The 20,184-nt window shown below is 45.4% G+C and overlaps 2 protein-coding genes across 3 annotated transcripts; one reads left to right on the top strand and one right to left on the bottom strand.

Annotated features, from left to right (window-relative positions):
- Positions 1–5,715: 5,715 nt before the first annotated feature.
- Positions 5,716–12,936, bottom strand: CLDND1 (claudin domain containing 1). 2 transcript variants are annotated; one of them, XM_065742065.1, is made up of 6 exons: positions 12,909–12,936; positions 12,524–12,692; positions 8,120–8,413; positions 7,366–7,473; positions 6,997–7,134; positions 5,716–6,889 (listed from the first exon to the last, which is right to left on the bottom strand). In XM_065742065.1, exons 3-6 carry the CDS (start codon positions 8,406–8,408, stop codon positions 6,669–6,671), a joined length of 756 nt encoding a protein of 251 aa, XP_065598137.1. In that variant the 5' UTR covers positions 8,409–8,413; positions 12,524–12,692; positions 12,909–12,936; the 3' UTR covers positions 5,716–6,668. The 2 variants fall into 2 exon arrangements, with proteins under 2 accessions (XP_065598137.1, XP_065598138.1); XM_065742066.1 differs by having other exon boundaries at positions 8,120–8,410.
- Positions 12,937–18,576: 5,640 nt separating this feature from the next.
- GPR15 (G protein-coupled receptor 15) lies at positions 18,577–20,184 on the top strand. Its single transcript, XM_065740766.1, has one exon. The coding sequence runs from the start codon at positions 18,577–18,579 to the stop codon at positions 19,684–19,686; it is 1,110 nt and encodes a 369-aa protein (XP_065596838.1). The 3' UTR covers positions 19,687–20,184.

Genomic DNA, 20,184 nt, shown 5'->3' with positions numbered 1-20,184 from the left:
CTTGCGGGAACCGAGTGAGAGCAGGCAGTCCCAACGGCTGTTCTCGCGAGAGGTTAACAAAACGTTAACGAGGCGCAGGTGTTAACGAGGTAAGTGTTAACGAGGCATAGGCGTTGCCAGGGTTTCAGCGCCCTCACCCACACCCCTCAGCTGAATAGGGCTGAAGGGGTATATCCCTGAAGGGCTCAGGGAGGGCAGCGAAGTATCACATTACAGTTCATATCTATCTATATATTATTATAAACCATTATTTATTTATTTACTTTCAATTTTTTCATTTCTTTGTTTTTATTTTTTTCTGTCATGGTCTCTACAAGACAGAGGGCTTGCCTTAAGAAGGCTGTGGCGACCCAGACAGAAGGTCTGCCTAGAAGTGTGGCTACACAGGTCTCTGGTTGCAAGGAGTGTCAGAGCCTGCTACTACTAGATGAGGGTGCTAAGCAGTTCTCCTGTGCAAGGTGTGAGCAGGTGGAAGATCTGCTTAACATGGTGGTTGAATTGAAGGAGGAGGTTGAGAGACTGTGGGCCATCAGGGACTGTGAGAGGGAGATTGACTGGTGGAGTAACTCCCTAGAGTGCCAGAGAGAAAGGTACCAGGGAGATCCCCCACAGTTTCTGGTGGACTCCCTGACCTGTCCCCGTAGGGCAGAAGGGGGATATCTGAGGGATAGGGAGGGCTGGCAGAGAGTCCCTGCTCGGTGCCGTGGGCGATCTCCCCCTCTGCCTCCCCAGTGCCCCCAGATACCCCTAAGCAATAGATTTGCAGCATTGGAAGTTGAAGAGGTGATAAGGGGTGAAGTGCAGGAAGACTCCCGCAGGAGGTCACCAATGGCAAGGCAGTCACCTCCGTGCATTGAGACTGCTGCTACTAAGAAAGAAAGGAAGGTGATCGTAGTGGGTGGCTCCCTTCTAAAGGGAACTGAGGGCCCCATTTGCAGACCAGACCCAAACCGCAGGGAAGTGTGCTGTCTCCCTGGGGCTCGGATCAGGGACATTACTAGAAGACTCCCGGACTTGATTCGCCCCACCGACTACTACCCATTACTCGTAGTTCAGGCAGACTGCAATGAAATATCTCAGAGAAGTCCGCGAACTATGAAAAGAGATTTCAGGGGATTAGGGCGATTAGTTCAAGGGGTGGGAGCACAAGTGGTGTTTGCTTCCATACCTTCTGGGGCGGTGAAGGACACAGAATGGGCTAGGAAAACACAGGTGATGAATAATTGGCTGAGAGGTTGGTGTAGAGATAGACACTTTGGGTTTTTTGACCATGGGGCAGTTTACTCGGCTCCTGGCCTGTTATCTGTTGATGGGACGCACCTATCCCAAAGGGGGAAACGAATCCTAGCACAGGAGCTAGCTGGACTCATTGAGAGAGCTTTAAACTAGCTGTGACGGGGGAAGGGGATAAAACAGGGCTCACCAGTAAAGAGCCTAAGGAGGCTGTGCTGGAGAAAGGGGTGAGGCAGATATCTCAGCTGAAGTGCATCTATACCAATGCACGCAGCATGGGCAATAAACAAGAAGAGCTTGAAGCCATTGTGAGGCAGGCTAACTATGACCTTGTGGCTATTACAGAAACATGGTGGGACCTCTCCCATGACTGGAATACTGGGATTGATGGCTACAAGCTCTTCAGAAGGGATAGACAGGGAAGAAAGGGTGGTGGCATAGCTCTCTATATCAGAGAGTGTTTTGATGTTGAAGAGCTAGTGGTTGGAAATGACAAAGTAGAGTGTCTATGGATAAGGATCAGGGGGATAGTCTTTAGGAGTGACATCGTGGTGAGGGTCTGTTATAGACCACCTAGTCAGGATGAAGAAATAGACGAGGTGTTCTATAAACAACTTGTAGATGTTGCACGATGGCCAGCACTCGTTCTCATGGGGGACTTCAACTTCCCTGATATATGCTGGAAATATAATACTGCGCAGAGGAAGCAGTCCTTGAGATTTCTAGAATGTGTGGATGATTGCTTCCTGACACAGCTGGTGCAAGAGCCTACCAGGGGAGATGCCTTGCTAGACCTACTTTTCACTAACAGGGAAGGACTAGTAGGGGATGTGAAGGTTGGAGATTGTCTTGGCCAGAGTGACCATGAAATGGTGGAGTTTTCTATTCTGGGTGACGTCAAGAGGGTGACTAGCAAAACTATTACCTTGGACTTCCGGAGGGCAGACTTTGACCTGTTCAGGACACTTGTTGCAAGGGTCCCTTGGGACTTGCTCCTGAGGGGTAAAAGGGTCCAGGAAGCCTGGATGCTCCTCAAGATGGAAATCCTAAAGGCACAGGAGCAGGCAGTCCCGGAGTCCCGTAAGTCAAGCCAGAGGAGAAAAAGACCAGTGTGGATGAACCGGGATCTTTTGTTGAGACTCTGAGAGAAAAAGAGAGTCTATGTCCTCTGGAAGATGGGTCAGGCTACTTGGGGTGACTACAGAGAACTGGCCAAGATCTGCAGGCAGAAAATTAGAAATGCTAAAGCCCAGCTTGAACTTAGACTGGCTACTGCTGTAAAGGAGAACAGGAAACCCTTTTACAAATATATTAACAGCAGGAGAAAAACTAAGGAAAATTTCCCTCCTTTACTCAACGAGGCAGGCAATGTAACCACAGATGATAAGGAAAAGGCTGAGGTTCTCAATGCCTTCTTCACATCTGTCTTTAATAGAACAGTTATCCACATGGTACTTGCCCTGACCTGGAAGTCCGGGACGGGCTGCATAATGCACCCCCTGTGATTCAAGCAGAGGTGGTCAGAGATCTACTCCTCCATCTGAACTGCCACAAGTCCATGGGGCCAGATGGGATCCACCCAAGGGTGCTGAGGGAGCTGGCAGTGGTGATTGCCGAGCCACTTTCTGCCATCTATCAGCATTCCTGGTTATCTGGAGAGGTCCCACAAGATTGGAGGCTTGCCGATGTGACTCCCATCTTCAAGAAAGGCCGTAAGGAAGACCCGGGGAACTACAGGCCTGTCAGCCTGACCTCGGTATCAGGGAAAGTTATGGAACAGATGATCTTGAGGGAAATCACATGACACGTGCATGGCAATAAAGGGATCAGACCCAGCCAGCACGGGTTCACCAGGGGCAGGTCGTGCTTGTCCAACCTCATCTCCTTCTATGACTGGGTGACCAGACAGGTAGATGAGGGAAAGGCTGTTGATGTAGTCTACCTGGACTTCAGCAAGGCCTTTGACACGGTCTCCCACAGTATTCTCCTAAGGAAACTGGCAGCCCGTGGTGTGGACAGGTTCACTCTTCTCTGGGTGGAGAACTGGCTGGAGGGCCGTGCCCAGAGGGTAGTGGTTAATGGAGTTAAGTCCAGCTGGCGTCCTGTTATGAGTGGTGTATCTCAAGGGTCAGTATTGGGGCCCATCTTGTTTAATATCTTTATTGATTTGATATTAAACTAGATGAGGGAATTGAGTGTACCCTCAGTAAGTTTGCAGATGACACCAAGTTGGGAGGATGTGTCAAACTGCCTGAGGGTAGGGAGGCCCTTCAGAGGGATTTGGATAGGCTGAACAGCTGGGCTGAGCTCAATGGGATGAGGTTCAATAAGACCAAGTGCCAGGTCCTGCACTTTGGCCACAATAACCCCATGCAATGCTATAGGCTTGGGGCAGAATGGCTTGAAGAATGTAGAGAGGAAAAGGACCTGGGGGTGTTGGTTGATGCTCGGCTCAACATGAGCCGGCAGTGTGTCCAGGTGGCCAAGAAGGCCAAGAGCATCCTGGCCTGTATTAGAAATAGTGTAGCCAGCAGAAGCAGGGAGGTGATCATCCCCCTGTACTCAGCTCTGGTGCGGCCGCACCTCGAGTACTGCGTTCAGTTTTGGGCCCCTCACTACAAGAAGGACATTGAGGCCCTGGAGCGTGTTCAGAGAAGGGCAACAAAACTGGTGAGGGGTCTGGAGCACAAGTCTTATGAGGAGCGGCTGAGGGAGCTGGGATTGTTTAGTCTGAAGAAGAGGAGGCTCAGAGGAGACCTTATTGCACTCTACCACTTCCTGAAGGGGGGTTGTGGTGAGGAGGGGGTGGGCCTCTTCTCCCTGATAAATAACGACAGGACGAGAGGGAATGGCCACAAGTTGCGCCGGGGAAGATTTAGATTAGACCTGAGGAAACATTTTTTCTCTGAAAGAGTGGTCAGGCACTGGAATGGCCTGCCTAGGGAGGTGGTTGAGGCACCATCCCTAGTGCTGTTCAAGAAGCGTTTAGATGAGGTGCTAAGGGATTTGATTTAGTAGTTGGGTAGGGATAGTGATAGGAGGATGGTTGGACTAGATGATCTTGTAGGTCCTTTCCAACCTTATGAACTTAGGAACTTATGAAAGCAAGGCTTAAGTGCAGTCGCTTAAGTGCAGACAGAAAACGAAAATACAGCACCAATAAAGCTGACATAGCAGGCATAACTTCCCACGCGATGCAGCATCACTCTTCCTTCTCACTTAAGAAAACGAAGTCAGTCTCCTGTATTTATATTACACTGATATATTACATCTCCCAGAGTGAAGCCACGGCTGCTGCACACTTCAGCTGACTAAAGAAGTAAGCTGTAAAAAACAGCAAAGTAAACACAAATGGAAACAAATTTAAGGGAGTTAAATCAACCCAGGACATGCATAGGGTGGAGCACCATCAGGGTGCAGTTAAGAAAGCAACAAAATGAACTGTAAAAACCACCAGAATGATGAAAATCTGCTGCGTGAGCCCTTATCCTCTAACAGTGTGCAGGATCTGTTGCTACTGAGAAAGAGCAGTAACCTCCAGCTGCACTGCTGGACTGTCTGCTCTTCAAGGAAAGTTATAGAAACCCTCAGCACGAGCCAGCACCAGGGAATACAGCGCAGGGTCTGTTGGTGAAGAGAAATAGCCTTGAGCAATATTAGGTCTAAAAATTCCCACCAAATTAGTGTGAGTTCATAACAGCAGCTACAACATCCATGTATTCTAAGATTACACAAACAGTATCAGAGCTCCACTCGTCAGGTGGAGAGAAGTGCAGAGCACTTTTAGGTGAGGAGAGGAAGTACTGAACAGCAAGACCTTCCACTGCCTTTCTTACCATTAACCTTATGTTTTCAGAATCATGTAAATGCTTTTCTGTTTCACTTTGTAAAGACTGCAGGGATGCTAGAAGAAGTGGGTTGTCCTCTACCACAAAGAAGACAAAAAAAAAAAAAGAAAGCTGAGAAACTATACTGACAAAGTCCCTGATCTTTAAGAAACCAGCCAACACCTATTCAAAAGAGAACAGCAGAGAGACAATGCACCAACTTCTATGTCATTTCCATCAGCTGTAACCCCCAGAACCCTCGACACCACAGTCATGCCTTTTCAAGATTCATTTCTTCTAAAACACATTTCCTAGGCTGAGCACGAAGCAAGGAAATGAGAGGAGTTAAGGCTTCTGAATTAAAACAATTTGGCCTCAGAACACTTTTCTAAGCAGGACATGCCACCCAGCCTGGCCAAAAATACAGTAACTTAGAAATACGTGCAAAGTCTGGGAGCTTATTGGACATTATGGGGGTGCTATGTCCTTCCAGTGACAAATATGTTAGCAAGGATTCAAGAATTTATTAAGAAATCTAACCAAATTTATTTGTTTCTGGTGATGCTTCCCTCACTACAGAAAGATACAGTTTTTCTCCCCCCCGAATCATTCTAGAACACTCCCTCCCTACCCCAACAAATTCACACAACAGAAATTTCTGAGGATTATTTTATTTCATTTAAACAATAGGTTTGGGGCAAGGTGGGACATGAGCAGCACCTTTTAAAAAAAACCCTGTTGTGTGCTACATAAGAGAGCTTTACAAAAGTTTATATTATGTACATATACACACATACACTAAACCAAATTCAAAATGAAAAGAGTTATGAAGGTTTGCCTTCAATACAACAGGAGTGTGGAAAGCCTTACTTCACAGAAAGCAAAAGCACCACAAGTTAAGATTATAGTGCACAGTCACATGTAGTGTGGGTACCTGGAAGCAGTGTACCAAGCACAGTACAAAGCTCCACACAGGGCAACTTCTCTTCCACAGCAAAAGCAGCACAGATTCTCTGTTGAGGAGAGTGTGCTGCACAAGCACTCCCACAGCCAGCTGCTCTAATTACATCAGTTTCGGCAGAAGCCACAGGAAGTAACGAGCTAGTGAGAATAAGAGACCCAAAGCTAAGCTACAGCACTGATTTAACTACAGTATTTCCATAACACAGGTTCCTATCTCCCCACATTTCTTGGGCACTCTCCACAGGCCATAGAGCAGACAACTCACATTTATTATTTGCACTCTGTAGTTCCTTTCTTGCCTACCTAACTCACTTCCACACCACAACGCCTCTCCTATTTCCTCCAGGCTTAAAAAGTAATGAAATTAAGAAAAGACATTTAATTTAGGGGATATTCAAAGAAAACCAACCAAAGAAAGCTTAAAAAATTAAAAGCCATGTTTAGAAACTAAGTTCTGCAGACTTCTGGTAAAGTTTGGTCATTTAGCCCAAAGGTCTTTGTCTTCGTGGCCTGCAGGCTCTACTGTCTCAACCAGCAGGAAGCATGCAGTATGAGTCAAAACTTCTGTCTAAAAGAACAATAGAAGTAATAGGGGCTGAGGGGAGTCTATTACACGGAAACCTAACACTTGGGTAGCAGCACTCACTATGCTACACGGTATGCTTTCAAGAGAGTGAATTCCTTTCTGTTGGTGCGAGCTGCCCAGATGAAAAGAGCAGCTGCCATAAACTGCAAAGGTGCTGAAACACAGGCTAGGCAGAAGGACCAGCCAAATTCACCCCTCACGTCACCAGGCAGGGGCAGCTTCTTATGAAGCAGCTCAATCCCAGCTACATAGCAGCCAACCAGGCCCAGCGTACAAAGTCCTGGGGAAAGCAGAAGAAAAGTGCAGTTAGTTCACTGCTGAAGTGCTCCAGCTGTCACTAACAGCTTATGGAGAACGAGTGTAAGTGACAGATGGCAGATGACCTACCTGCAAGAAAATGGAGGACTCCAGTGGCAATGGCAGGGTACAGGCTGCGACAGGCACACGCACAGAGCCCAATCAGAGCTCCAAAACACATGAGACCAAGGCTGACAAATGGCAGGAGAAACTGCAATCGCCAGAGATCTGCACATTGAAGAAACACACAAGACAGGTTTATTGAACTGACTGCCCATCACGCTGTGTTCCTTTCCACCCACATTCCTTCACTGGTCTAGCTAAAAAGGACAAAAGAAAAAAAATTAAAAAATTGCAGAGCAAGATGCAGATGTTTTCTCATCAGCAACTGCATTTGGGAAACCCCATTATTTTTTTTAATCCCACTGCTTTTACCCACAAGATGTGAAAGACACTTACAAGTCCGATTCAAATCGGTGCCACTGTTGTGATTTCCAGGCTCTATGTACTTCTCCATAAACTGATCAGAGAGGGAAAAACTGATGCAGTTTGTAGTCATATCAGTTTCTGGAACAACAACAAAAAAATCCAACAAAACAGACAATTACCATTAGTTTTTTTTTCAATCCCCCTTCCCATTTAATTCTCCTAAGCATTTAAACTGGGAAGCTCCTCTGAGTACAGTTTTAGACAAAGAGATACTTCTCAAAACAGATTTGTAGGATATCTTAACAGACAGTAAGGATAACGTAGTTAGTACAACAAGGCATAGCGTTATATATGCAGGACTTTCATCACACTTCTTTATAGCAACCAGCATTTGTCAAAATTTGTAATACTATACCCAAAGCTCCACTGTGCTGACATCACAGTGGGGCACTTGTGGTATGTGAGGAAAAACATAGTCAGGGTAATTGGCAGAGCCATAATAATTGTATCACCTGTTGGTCAGCAGATGCACAAAAAAAAACCACAGCTACCCAAGTTACACCAGATTAAATTTAAATCAAATATACCAAATTCAGATCCTGTAGCATTGACAGCCACGGATTATTTCACTTTTCACTTCTTTAGAAGTTTACATTGCCATTATTGAAAAGTAAACAAGCATACAAGTCAGAAATGAGCTTCCTGGACAAAAGAAAGCGACACGCTGGATGAAGAAAGTACCACTTCAGGCAAAGCTATGAAGTGTTAATTACTCCAGAGATACCTGGTGGGCTGTACCAATGAGAGTTTTTGGGTACAGTGATGCACCTCCTCCACAACCCAACTGTGCCATTGCACCGGAAGAGTGCATCTGTGTAGGTCTTCTCATCTGCCTCTTCACTGACAAATTCCTCCCAAATGCTCCTGCCAGCTTCAGTGATGTTCTCAGCAGGGGACAGGGTGTGGTACTCGTACCAAAAATCAGTGCCTAAGGAAGCTGCCATGTATATGGTGGAGATGAGGCTGAGAACACAGGCAATCACAAGTGCTGTAGCAAAACGGTTATCCATCATCGCTGCTGAAAGGAAAGAGAACGTCCAAGTGAGTAACTCCTCTGATGCCAAACACAGGGTTACCTAAGCACTGTCAGACTCAAGGCATCGTTCCTGTTACGCAATGTTTCTTTAGGATACGCATCTCTTTCTTTCCCAAGATGTCAGACGCACAGAAAGTGGGTCGGACTTGATCTCTAGAGGTCCCTTTCAACCCCTACAGTTCTCTAAAATCAAAGCCTACAGTAGTACTCCGCGCTCACCAGATCTGTGTGTTCAAGGCACAGGTTTCTCTCTTCTCCCAGCCTCTACACATCACTCCAAGAGAGCAATAGCAATTTTGCCCCCAAAGCTGACGGCACAGCTCACTGGCACTTCTGATCCTGACTGTAGGCAACCACAGAAAACAGACAATCCAACTCCAGCACTCAGATTTAATCTTCCTTTGAAGAGATTAGCAAGTGTAAAAGCTATTTTTAGCCTGCCACCCCATACGGCTTTCACAGTTTTTGTTTACAGCAAAGGTAAGAACCACACATATGCCAAAAAGCCTTCTCCAGACTGTTCACAAAGGACAGCCATGCCAAGATGCTGGAAAGCCTTTTAGGTAACTCAGGACTGTAACCAGGCACTAGAGACAGGACACAAAAGAAGCAGGGAAGGACAAGTTTGGAAGTTACAATAAATTCTGAGATAATGCCACAGCATCTGCAGAGGCATTTCTGAATAACTAAATGCAAAGGGAATCCTCTGTTTCACAGGCATTAGGTGACAACAGCTCCCAAAACTGAAATACCTTCACATACCACCAGGAGGACCTTGCTCCGGCTCGCCATAAGAGGGAACTAAGGCCCTCCTTCACAGGCCCACATCCAAGTACAAATTCAGTTGAAGGCAGCACAGGAGAAAACTGATAATCACATACACTTGGACACTACTGTGACTGTAATGAATAATTGGTTACTAATACAATTAGCGTTTTGTAGATAGTGCAATACATAGAAAACTTCGAAATGCTTGCCATGTGTTTTTGGAGCTAGCACCTAGTTCAAAGTGCTCAGGGCACTGGATGAGCAGAACAGGAGCACAGAAGGCTGCTGTATAGTGCTGACTCCTCTACTCTTCCAAACTGAGTTCACCCAGGAATCTCTTCCCCTTCGTTAATGTCTCATAAAGCAAGCAGTATCTCTACAGCCCACACTGCGTTGCTGGCTCCCACCCAACTGAGCAGATGCCCTGGGAACTGTCTCAGGGTAAGAACCAGAACAAGCAGGTAAGCAGGCTAGGCTGGATTTTCCACTGTATGAAGCCACATTCACTACAAGAACTCTCCGTAGTAGACACCCTTTTTAGAAAGGGCTTTCTCCAGAATCACAAGAGACCCTACAAGCTCCATCCTCAAAGTAATATTCTTGTTTCAATGGATACAAGCAGGACATTACTGGATAATTGTTTTCCAGCTGTTACCTTTTGATAATGCTCACAAAATTCTATGAACTCAGTATCTAATATACAAAAAAAAAAATAACCTGCTCAAGACGACTTGCTTTCAGATACTACATCTCTTCTGCCAGTTCTACAGCATTGGCACTGGAAATGTTCTTACCAGAGTACCATTAAAATGCAATCACACATTTCTGGTGAGCTTTCTATGTATTGGGAAATATACAGTGGACTCATCACAACTGACAGCAATTCTGTCACAAGCAGATTGAAGAGTCAAAATAAATTCAAGCACTGCCTAGTGCTCATTAGCCACAGCCTCCCACTGTGGTTCAACCACGTAATGCCAGCACATTCAGCCTGCACATAGCTCAAACCATCCCACCCTGCAACCACCTCCTGCTCAACTTCATCATGGCAGCAGCTCTGCCCCACAGAGGGGGCACACCCATTGCTCACTACAACCACACAGCAGTGTGTGATTGGCACTGCCTGGGCTACAATTGGGAACAAAAAAATAAGCTGTACTTTTCATTTTGATAAAAGAATTTGAGAATACATTTCAAGATCTCCAAAAGCATCAGGGTTTTTTTTTTTTTTTTTGTACATTTATGACTATTTTCAGCTGACAAAGACATTTAGATGGAAATTTTCAAACTGAATGTTCAGAATTGCAATCAAGTATTCAACTCAAATCTGATCACATCTCTCTCTACTGGACATAGGCCCTCCCTTACCATAGAAAAACATCCCCCACCTCACAGTCAAACTTATTCACGTCACCACTTTTTGTCAGTACATATATTTGTGAGCAATTATTTTCAAGTACAAAGCACAAGAAGAGCAACATTTCATGAAAAAAATCACTGATGAGGACCTTGAGAACTAAGAATTGCCACCACCATCAAACCAGACTCATGTTAGTTTCACAAAAGAAGTTTAAATATCACACTGGTTTTGTGTTTCTATTGCTCCCTATTTTTATGTTTTAATAAAAAATAAGCTTTGTAGCTTATATAAATCAAGTACATTACGCACTAGAGCTGCTCTGAAAGCAACACCTCTTATTTTATCATACTGGCCTACAACAGAGGCAGATGTTGGTGGCATGGCAGTAGAGGCTGAACCTTCCCAACAGGTTCTCAATGCTGTGTGAGAGACAGCAGCAGAGGGGAAGTCAGACAAAATGCCTCACCTGGAAATATGGATGAAGCAAAGGCATGAGATTGAATTTCTTCATGAAGAAAAAACAGCATCCACTGACCTTCACTGATGCCTTTCAGAGACCAAACAGTGCACGCAAGCACAGTGAGGCAGTGGATGGTATGTTTCAGCAGTGTGACAGTGGCACTGAATCACCTTCTCTGGTACATGCAGGCCATTGTTTATCATTGGCAGAAATGCACAGCTAATGGTGGTGAGCATGTGGAATAATAGTGTTCTGTTGCTGAGAATCTACTCTATTAAGTAGTATTATTGTATTCTTTGTATCAGTTGTAGTTCCCATGAAAATAAATAGGAGCCACTACTCTCAGAGAGACCTACATCTATGCAGCCCAAGACAATTCCTCCTCACTGAACACAGCTCAGGCAAGACAAAAGGTTGGACAAACATGATGTAATGCACAGCTTTGGGAACAGGCAGAAACAGCTGAAGTGGCTACAAGTCACTAAAAATTTAGCAGGTGGCTTTATGCTGGTTTTTTCTGTAAAGAACAAACACAGATTTGCAGAATAGACAAGACAGTGACAAAGCAAAAGCACACACTCAATCCCTTATTAGCAAGGGTCCTTAATACTTCTGCCTAGCCCTTTAAGTACTTACAGAAAACACAAACAATTACAGGAGAGATGAAAAATTCAGCAGCACTTTAGGACAGTTCTAAACTAGAAATTCTCCATGCTACAGACACTGACAGAACCTCGGCTACTCTGCTCATTTTCTGAGTCTCTTCAGTTGCAGAAGAGGCACACCCACTTAAAGATGTCCTCTGCTCTAGTGAAGACAGAATCAAGCTTTCAGCCTCAAGCAAGATTGAATGGGAGTAGCGAGCATAGTCTGTCAAAATAATTTCCAGAAGGTTGTGCAGAAAAAAGAGTAAGGTGCTTTCACAGGAGACTACTTACAGAAAAACAACCAAAAAACATTACTACTGCTAAAGACGACAGTAGTTATAGAGACAGATTACTGCCAAATGGAAGTACCTTTTCTCTTTATAGACTGTCAGTAAGAACATTAATCATTTTAAAAAAAGATAAGTTCATACAACTCCACTAACACATTGCATTCCAATAGCACGAACTACTTCAAAGATGTTACTGAAGAGACTAAACCAGGTAACGAACATAAGCAACACAAGGCAGTGACATACAGGTATGCAAGTGTAAGTGCTTCATGGGACACTGTAATTACACTTTTTTTTTTTTAAATAAACGAGGCACATATAAGTTTCAAAACATAAAATGAAAGATCAAAGCAGCAGCAACAGGAATATTGAAGGAATACAAATACTTTTCCCATAAGGGGAAATGAGAGTAGGCCAGTAAACCTGAAATTAAAAAAAAAAAGCACAAAAAGCAAGTGCTGTGGCAAACAACCACGACGTGGATAAGCGTTTTTATGAAGTCACTGTTCCACAGCAGAAAGGACTACAACGCAGGGTTAGGAAGCGCCGTTACCCAAGCCTTTTTACCTTAGAGCTCCTCAGAGCCAGCAGCATACAGAGCTCCAGGGGTCACCTCACAGTGACCACACTACCGGCGTCCTGCAGCGAGCCAGAAGCACACGCTGCCAACCCCCGGCCGGCCCTCACCGCTCCATTCATGCCGCTCCCGCGATGCCATCGGCGCGCAAGCAGCAGCCTGGAACGAGACAACAAACCACGCAGAGCCCGACGTCGGTCATTAAGCGCGTAAAGACAAAACGACGACGAAAAGAACGACGGGCAGAAACACGACGGCAGGAGCTCCCGGGACCACCCCGCCGCACGCAACCGGTAGGACAAGCCCGCGCCCCGCCGGGACCGCCCCTCCGCCTTCCAGCGGCCGCAACCGCCCCGAACGGAGCGCGGCGCTCACCACAGCCGAGCTCCTCCATTCCCGGCCCCGCTTCCGCCCCGCAGCTGCACCCGCCGCCTTCTTCCGGGGCAGCACGCCGCTCCGCCCCTCAGCGGTGCTGCTGGGGGCTGTAGTCACCCGGAGCCTCCACGGCCCGCCGTCGCTCCCTCTGAAAGCCGGTTCGCTGCCTGCTCAGCCGCCGGTAGCGTAGCCAAACGTCCCCTCCTCGTCTTGAGATTCTACAGTAACACGCAGTGCCGTATGAGCGCCGAGCGGCAGCCCTCTCCCTGCTGCAGCTGTCACTGCCTGTAAAAAACAGTGATACAATATCCCAGCACTTTCAAACCCTTCCCCACCCCCCTCCCCCGCCAAAAAAGTAACGTGAAGAATGCAAAAATCCCCCTCGCTCATGGTCCCCATGCCCGCACGGCTCTCCCACCGCTGGCAAACAGCTACCTGAAGGCAGATCTCCACACCCAGTTTTGGTTTTAGCAACCTCCAAAACTGCAAAAATACCCACGAAAACCCAAGCTTTTCATTTCTCTGCGTACTGCAGGGAAATGAATTTTTAGGTAAGAAACCCTTCCCCAGGATAGCCCACCTTTCCTGATGGTGGAACTGGCTCACCAGCACCGCATAACTGGGAGCAGACGAGGATTTAGGGGGTCTGAAATATTTAACATTTGCATGGATGGGCTGGAAGAAAGCAGACCATCACCACTGATAAAACTTCACAGGTGACACGAGGCCTGGATGAAGGGTAAATAATTAAATGGAAAAAGGAACGGTACAGGATGACCTGGTCATTGGGAAGCTGGGGGCAAACAAACATGCATTCAATAAGGTCATCGATGAGCTCATTCATTTAAGAGCACTGAGGAGAGGCTACACGTACATGACAAAAGACTTTATCCTGGGAAGCAAAAAATGGGAAGAACAAACAGGTCACGGTGGGTCACCAGCTGCTGAGATGCAGCCATGGCCAAAAACCCACATCCCTGCAACCTCAGGTGTATAAACAGGGGAAGCACAAATAGGACAGGAACTATATCAGATCCAGAGTAGCCTGTCACTGGCTGCTGACACACTGTGGATTTTCCTTTTCAGGAATATAACTCTATGTAACCCAATAAAAACATTACAAACAGTCATTCATTGCTAACACCAACCTTTCATCATTTTTCTCTGCTTTTCTCACCTCAGTTTATTTCAAAATTCTGCTACATTTGATCAGCTATGCAACAGGATTATTCAGGAAGATTTTTAAAGTTAGCTTTAGAAACTGCAGTGGTTTACACATGAAAGCGAGAAGCGAATAATGCTGATGGCTATAGCTTAAAAGCTGTTCCTGCTCTGTAGTTGCAGATCTGTAGTTTCTTAGATGGAAGCACTGGATGTAAGAATTCCAGAAAAAGTGCCCCAGCACTGACATGGAGTATTGCAAACAAGCAGAATACCCTAGTGTGCTGTAAGAGAAAATCTTCGTACGTTTGTTTTGTTTTAGCTGTCACAGGTTAAGGAAATAAGTAGAATCTTGAAGAAGGAGGAGCTATCTGTATGAAATAAAATTGATTCAGGACAAGAAATGAAAAAAAAAAAAAACCCAAAACTTCCACATTCACTTATTGTGTTACTGGTTCAGATCTGAAAAAGGGGCTGAAAGACTGCCTGTTCTTCCCAATAACACTAGCCAATTTTCTACAAGATACCGCCTCTCTCAAATCTCTCCGTAATAATAAAAAATGGTGGCTTTAGTTTTTTGTAAGCATTTCACACAGACAGCGCAGCAGAAATCCCCCAGATTCCCCTCAAACCTTTCAATTGTCTCCCTGGTTTTATTTTTGCCTTCTGTATGTCCTATTTTGTCTATCTGTGGCACAGAAGAACATAGGCTAATTTTCACAGAGAGAAGACCTTCCAGGTACACTTCTTCCAAATCTGTCGAGTAGAACCAGTCTGCTTTAATGACATCCACTCATCCAAACAGGCCCCTGCACAGCCTGATCTAGTGGGTGGCAACCGTGCCAGGGGATGGGGATTGGAACCTTGCATGGCTGTAGCATACTAGGACAATTTCAGCCCATCTTTTCTTATTGGCCTACAAATCTTTGTTCTTTGCAGAAGGTTTCTGAAGCACGATCATTCAGAAAATACTACACTTTCTTTTATGGCCAGATGAAGCTGTGTTCCTTCTCAGCATTTATCGTCATTAGTACCTTACCGATGCATACCTCTTCTGATCTAAATGCCTGTGCTCACATAAATGCATGCGTACAATTAGAAGAAATCCACATTTAACCTAGTAGTATAACAGATAATGTTACAAATTTGAAAAAATTGAAAAAAAAACCACTTGCTTTTCCATCAGAACAATCATGTGAAATGTTTTCCCTTGCTACCGCCAGAAAGGCTGCTAAGGCTTTACAAGAGTAGGATTGTGTTTTACTTTGTACCTGCTGTACCTATCTAGCAGTTGCCTCCACTACAATGATGTGGCTGTGGGCAGCCTGGTCTAGTGGCTGGCGACCTTGCCCGTGGCAGGGGTATTGAAACTACGTGATCTTTGAGGTCCTCTTTCAACCCAGGCCATTCTGTGATGATAACAATAATGACCCAAGGAAGGTGTAAGAAATGGTGCAAACACAGACACAACACACTTCACAAGTGTATTTTAGAAAAGCAGCTCCGTGAGAGAAGCAGATGTGCTGAAGCAGGACCGGCCACACGCACGGTCACAACTGCAGCCCCTGTCACAAGCATGCAGTCACAAGAGGTACAGGTTCATTTTCATGTTCAAAACAACTCAGCGTCCGGTGGCTGCATGTTTCACATTGCCTCGATGGGACTTCAGCAAAAGTTGGAGAAGATGAGTGCCTTGAAAAAGTACACTGAAGCCATGATGGAGGCTGCCGCTTCAGCAGAGTGTTTTGTGCAGGAAAAAGGCTAACACTCATCTGGGGAGACATGGGGGAAGGAGAAAAGTACTGTGGGCATCTAGGAGGGGAGTGAGGAGGGGGTTTAGGCTGTCCTCCTGGTGACAACGTGTTTTGCTGCATCTCTGGGATCTTGGCACATCACATGCTGGGCTTTCTGGAGTATCCATGCAGCAGTGTCACAAGGGGAGTTTCTTTGTGCAGAGTGTTTATGAGAACTTAGATCTCCTTCAGGGAAACAAGCTCTGGAAGAGGCAGATCCTGCATGAAGATAAGCCTCATGCAAATCATTAGCATAAACACACACAAAAAAAAGACAAGGCTTATAGGCTACTCAGAAATGCATCTGCTGCTGCTTCACTTGTACAATTACAGATGGCTTCATCATTCACGACATGTCATAGTATCTTTGCAAATGCTCTGCCCAGATGAGTCAATGCCACATCTGTAAAATGGCAAGTCATGGCAAAATCCACAACTCTCTTTAAAGCGTTCAAAAAATACAGAGTACACTCCAGAGGACAGAGCTGATCCCATCTAATTCTTTTGTTTTGCTAAGTAGAATCATAGATTTGTTTGAGTTGGAAAGGACCCTTAGAAGCCATCTAGTCTAACTCCCCTGTGGTGGACAGGGACATCTACAGCTAGACCAGGTTGCTCAGAGCCCCATCCAGCCTGACCTTGAATGTTTCTAAGGACAAGGCATCCACCACCTCTCTACGCAACATGTTGCAGTGCCTCACCACCCTTACCATAAAAAACATTGTTATATCCAACCTAAATCTCCCCACTTTTAGTTTCAAACCATTTCCCCTTATCACATCAGATCCTGCTGAAGAGTTTTTTCCCTTTATTCTTATAGTCCTCCTTTACAACAAAGCAAGGAACCACAAGCAGAAGAGTGGAGACACACATCACGGTTTCATTAAACTTCTTCAGAAGTTATTATGTCACTTTTTTGTGTACTCTGAGATTATGAGAGGGTGAAGACAATTTCGGGGAGTATCTAGTGATGAGAGGTGCACGGAGAGAAGTTTGTGCCTGATGTATAGAGCTTGTGACTGCATGTAAGATGTAAGATGGATCTAAGTGCAGAGTAGAATAACACAGCCCATGACTGCAAGTGAGAAAAAAATAATATACACAGACTTCAAGGTTCAACTTATCATCTACTCCAGCACTGATGGAAAGAAATCATCTCTACCATATCACTTCTCAGATCTTCTCGGAAGCAAAAAGAACTGAAGCACATTCCTCAAAGCAGAAATAAGATGACACAAAAGCACTTCTGCAATGAATCCATCAAGAATCTGTAAACTGTAAGACAACTGGGCATTTTTACATTTTTATTGTAAAAATTAGCATATACATAAGTACAAGTGCCCATCTAAATATCTCTTGATCTGACAGCTAATCACCTAACAGCAGTTGGCTGTTTGTCCAGGCACTTGGAAGTCTACCAAGTACCCAGCACACTGCAGCACATAACCTCAGCACTGGTGGAGTGATCCTGAGGGCATCCAGAGTGTGCTGGATAGGACTGATTTGCTCCCTGTGCAATGGATTGCTTTCAGTCTGTTGAGACATGCACACACAGGTGTGACCCACACTGCTGGGACTGGACAGCTCTCCAGGAAGCAGTTTGCTTAAAGTTTGAAAATCCCAAAGATGTGGCAGGTCTGTGAACATTCAGGTGCGAGGGGGAGGAGAAAATGTATTGATGTGTAGAAGAGAGGAAGGAAGATGCACACCAAAAATTGTTTGAAATTAGTACACACTGACAAAGTCGTGATAAATTCAGTACTTCAAAAAGGGAAAATTTTCATTTGCTTTGTGCAACGCTGTGAAAGCTGGCTGTAAGGTAAGCCACAGCTGGAGTAGTGGGTGAAATTGTGAATGAAAGATGGAGGAAACTGGGGCTCTTTGTGAAAGAGTGCCAGAGCTAAGAATGGCTCAAAGATGTGGAGACTTCACAGGCAGGAGGAGCAGGACCACACCATCATTCAGCAGACCAAGCAAAGGTTTGAAATGAAGAAATTACAGCACATCAACAAACTGTCCTCCAAATCTCAAACAGGATGGTAAATTTGGGTGTGAGGGTGCCCAGGGTGGGGATTTAAGGGGCAGGAGGAGCAGCGTGAGCCTGGGGCTGACATTGAACAAGTACAGGAGACCACAGTTTAAAATGTTTTTGCCTAAGCATATCCATATGACAGAATTACTCTTAACAGAAAACAATCATAAATGAATAAAGAAAATATAAATGCCTCTCCAAGCCTCAGAAAAGCTGAGCTTGCAAGAAAAGATAAAGAATGTGAAGCCTGAATTCACCACTCCTTGATTTCTTTGAGCTGGTATAATCTCCTACCTGTGCAAACAAGTAATATCCTGTCCTAAAAAATAAAAATTTCAGAATATTGAAAACAACTTTCCGTCCCCCAAAATAAAAGCAAAATCCAAACCCAGATTGCTTCTACAAGCAAATATAAAATACAGATAAAATCAGACCTGACTTAAAAAAAAAAAAAAACAGAAACAAAAAAAACACCAAAGCAGCTCCTTGTTCTGAAGATGGGGTTTTGACTAATCAGAGATGCTCATCGCTTGTCTGTTTCCTACATGAAATGTGTAAGAATTACACCCCAAAACCACTTGTCTCCTCCCCTGCTCCTCCCCCCCTTCCACACTAGCATGTTTTTAAAGAAGACCATGAGGGAAAGGGAAGGGGGGAGCTCAGAGCCTTCTTCAGCCTCAAGATGCGGACAGCTGGGCCAGAAATGGATTTCATTCAGCTTTCACCTGTGACTACAGTCACTTTCAACTATGACGACTACTACTATGAGGACAGCTGCCAGTATAAGCAGCTACAACATATGGCTGCTTTCCTCCCTGTCCTGTACGCTGCCATGTTCTTGGTGGGTATTCTTGGCAACTCCATCCTGATTGTAGCCTTAGTCTTCAAGCGACGTGTCCAGAGGCTGATTGACATCTTCATCATCAACCTCGCTGCTTCAGACTTCATCTTCCTCATCACGCTGCCATTCTGGGTGGACAAGGAGGCATCAGATGGGATGTGGAGGGTAGGATCTTTCCTCTGTAAAGCTAGTTCTTACATCATCTCAGTCAACATGTACTGCAGCATCCTCCTCCTCACTTGTATGAGTGCAGACCGGTACCTTGCCATCATGTACCCCTCTATTGCTAGAAGGGTCCGAACCAGATCCTATTCCAGTGGACTTTGCATCTGTGTCTGGTTGTTATCTTGCTGCTTAGGGATGCCAACACTTCTGTCCAGAGAACTGAAAGAGCGCTACGGCAAGATGTACTGCACAGACAAAGCTGTGACAGAATCCAAACAGATCACGTCACTGATGATTTTAATCCTGGCCTTCTTCTTCCCGCTGTTGAGCATCCTGACCTTTTACTGCTCCATCACAAGGAGACTCTGTGTGCATTACCAGAGATCTGGGAAACATGATAAGAAACTGAGGAAATCTATCAAGATTGTCTTCATTGTGGTGGCTGCTTTTGTGATCTCCTGGGTCCCCTTCAACCTTTTCAAGCTTATGGCCATCCTGTTGGGATTGCAGAAACTGCCTGACTGTTTTCTTGACATGGTTGCCCAGGTGGGCATGACGGTGAGCAGCCCCTTTGCCTTCGCCAACAGCTGTGCCAACCCTTTCATTTACTACTGCTTTGACAACTACATCCGCAGAGCCATGCTCAGGTGCCTGTGTCCATGGGTGAAATCTAGCAGTGGCAGCACCGTCTCCGACACCTTGGACACTCGCTTGAGCCACTCCTTATCCAACTTCATCACAGGGGAGTACACTGCGAGGAAGAGGAAGCGCTCAGTGTCCCTCTGACTACGAGCCAGGACCATGGAGGAAGAAACCTCTCTTTACAAAGATGGCAGGGAAAGAATTAAGCAAGAAAAAGGGCAAGAAAGAAACAAGCGGCAGAGGCAGAGATGCAACTGTAGTGTAGCCAGCACTTCAGGCTGGTGGTACAGCACTTCCCTTTGAACACAGGTATATTGAATAAGAAACTTTAACCACAGAGCTACAGTTCACAGAGATCACTGTGTCATGTCACTGTGCAGTGCAAGCCTGAAACCATTGTGCTGAGAAACATCCACCAAGGCTGGTGCTGGAACTGCTAGCTACCAGCTGACAGCAAAGTAGGGCTGATCAAAGCCACCCCAAGGCAAGATCTGAACTTAAAAGCGTAAGTTTTCCTCCTGCACAGAGCAAGAAAAAGCAACAGAAGTACTTCTCTCTGATTCCTAGCTTACAAAAAATATTGCAATGCTCTGTAAAAAACCTGATGAATTCTCCTTTTTTTTTTTTTGGAGGTTTTCTGTG

This window comes from Cyrtonyx montezumae, unplaced genomic scaffold (assembly GCF_038088225.1).
Source record: "Cyrtonyx montezumae isolate F1298 unplaced genomic scaffold, pur_monq_1.0 scaffold_3, whole genome shotgun sequence".
Taxonomy (NCBI): Eukaryota; Metazoa; Chordata; class Aves; order Galliformes; family Odontophoridae; genus Cyrtonyx; species Cyrtonyx montezumae.
This window is presented reverse-complemented; position numbering and strand designations above follow the sequence as displayed.

What these genes read in the sequence shown, in the direction of transcription:
- CLDND1 (XM_065742065.1), bottom strand. Translation starts at nt 8,408, where the DNA reads ATGATGGATAACCGTTTTGCTACAGCACTTGTGATTGCCTGTGTTCTC. An exon ending in TCATTGGTACAGCCCACCAG is followed by an intron (nt 7,474 to 8,119) that starts GTATCTCTGGAG and finishes TTGTTGTTCCAG; the next exon opens with AAACTGATATGACTACAAAC. An exon ending in CACCGATTTGAATCGGACTT is followed by an intron (nt 7,135 to 7,365) that starts GTAAGTGTCTTT and finishes TTCAATGTGCAG; the next exon opens with ATCTCTGGCGATTGCAGTTT.
- GPR15 (XM_065740766.1), top strand. Translation starts at nt 18,577, where the DNA reads ATGCGGACAGCTGGGCCAGAAATGGATTTCATTCAGCTTTCACCTGTG.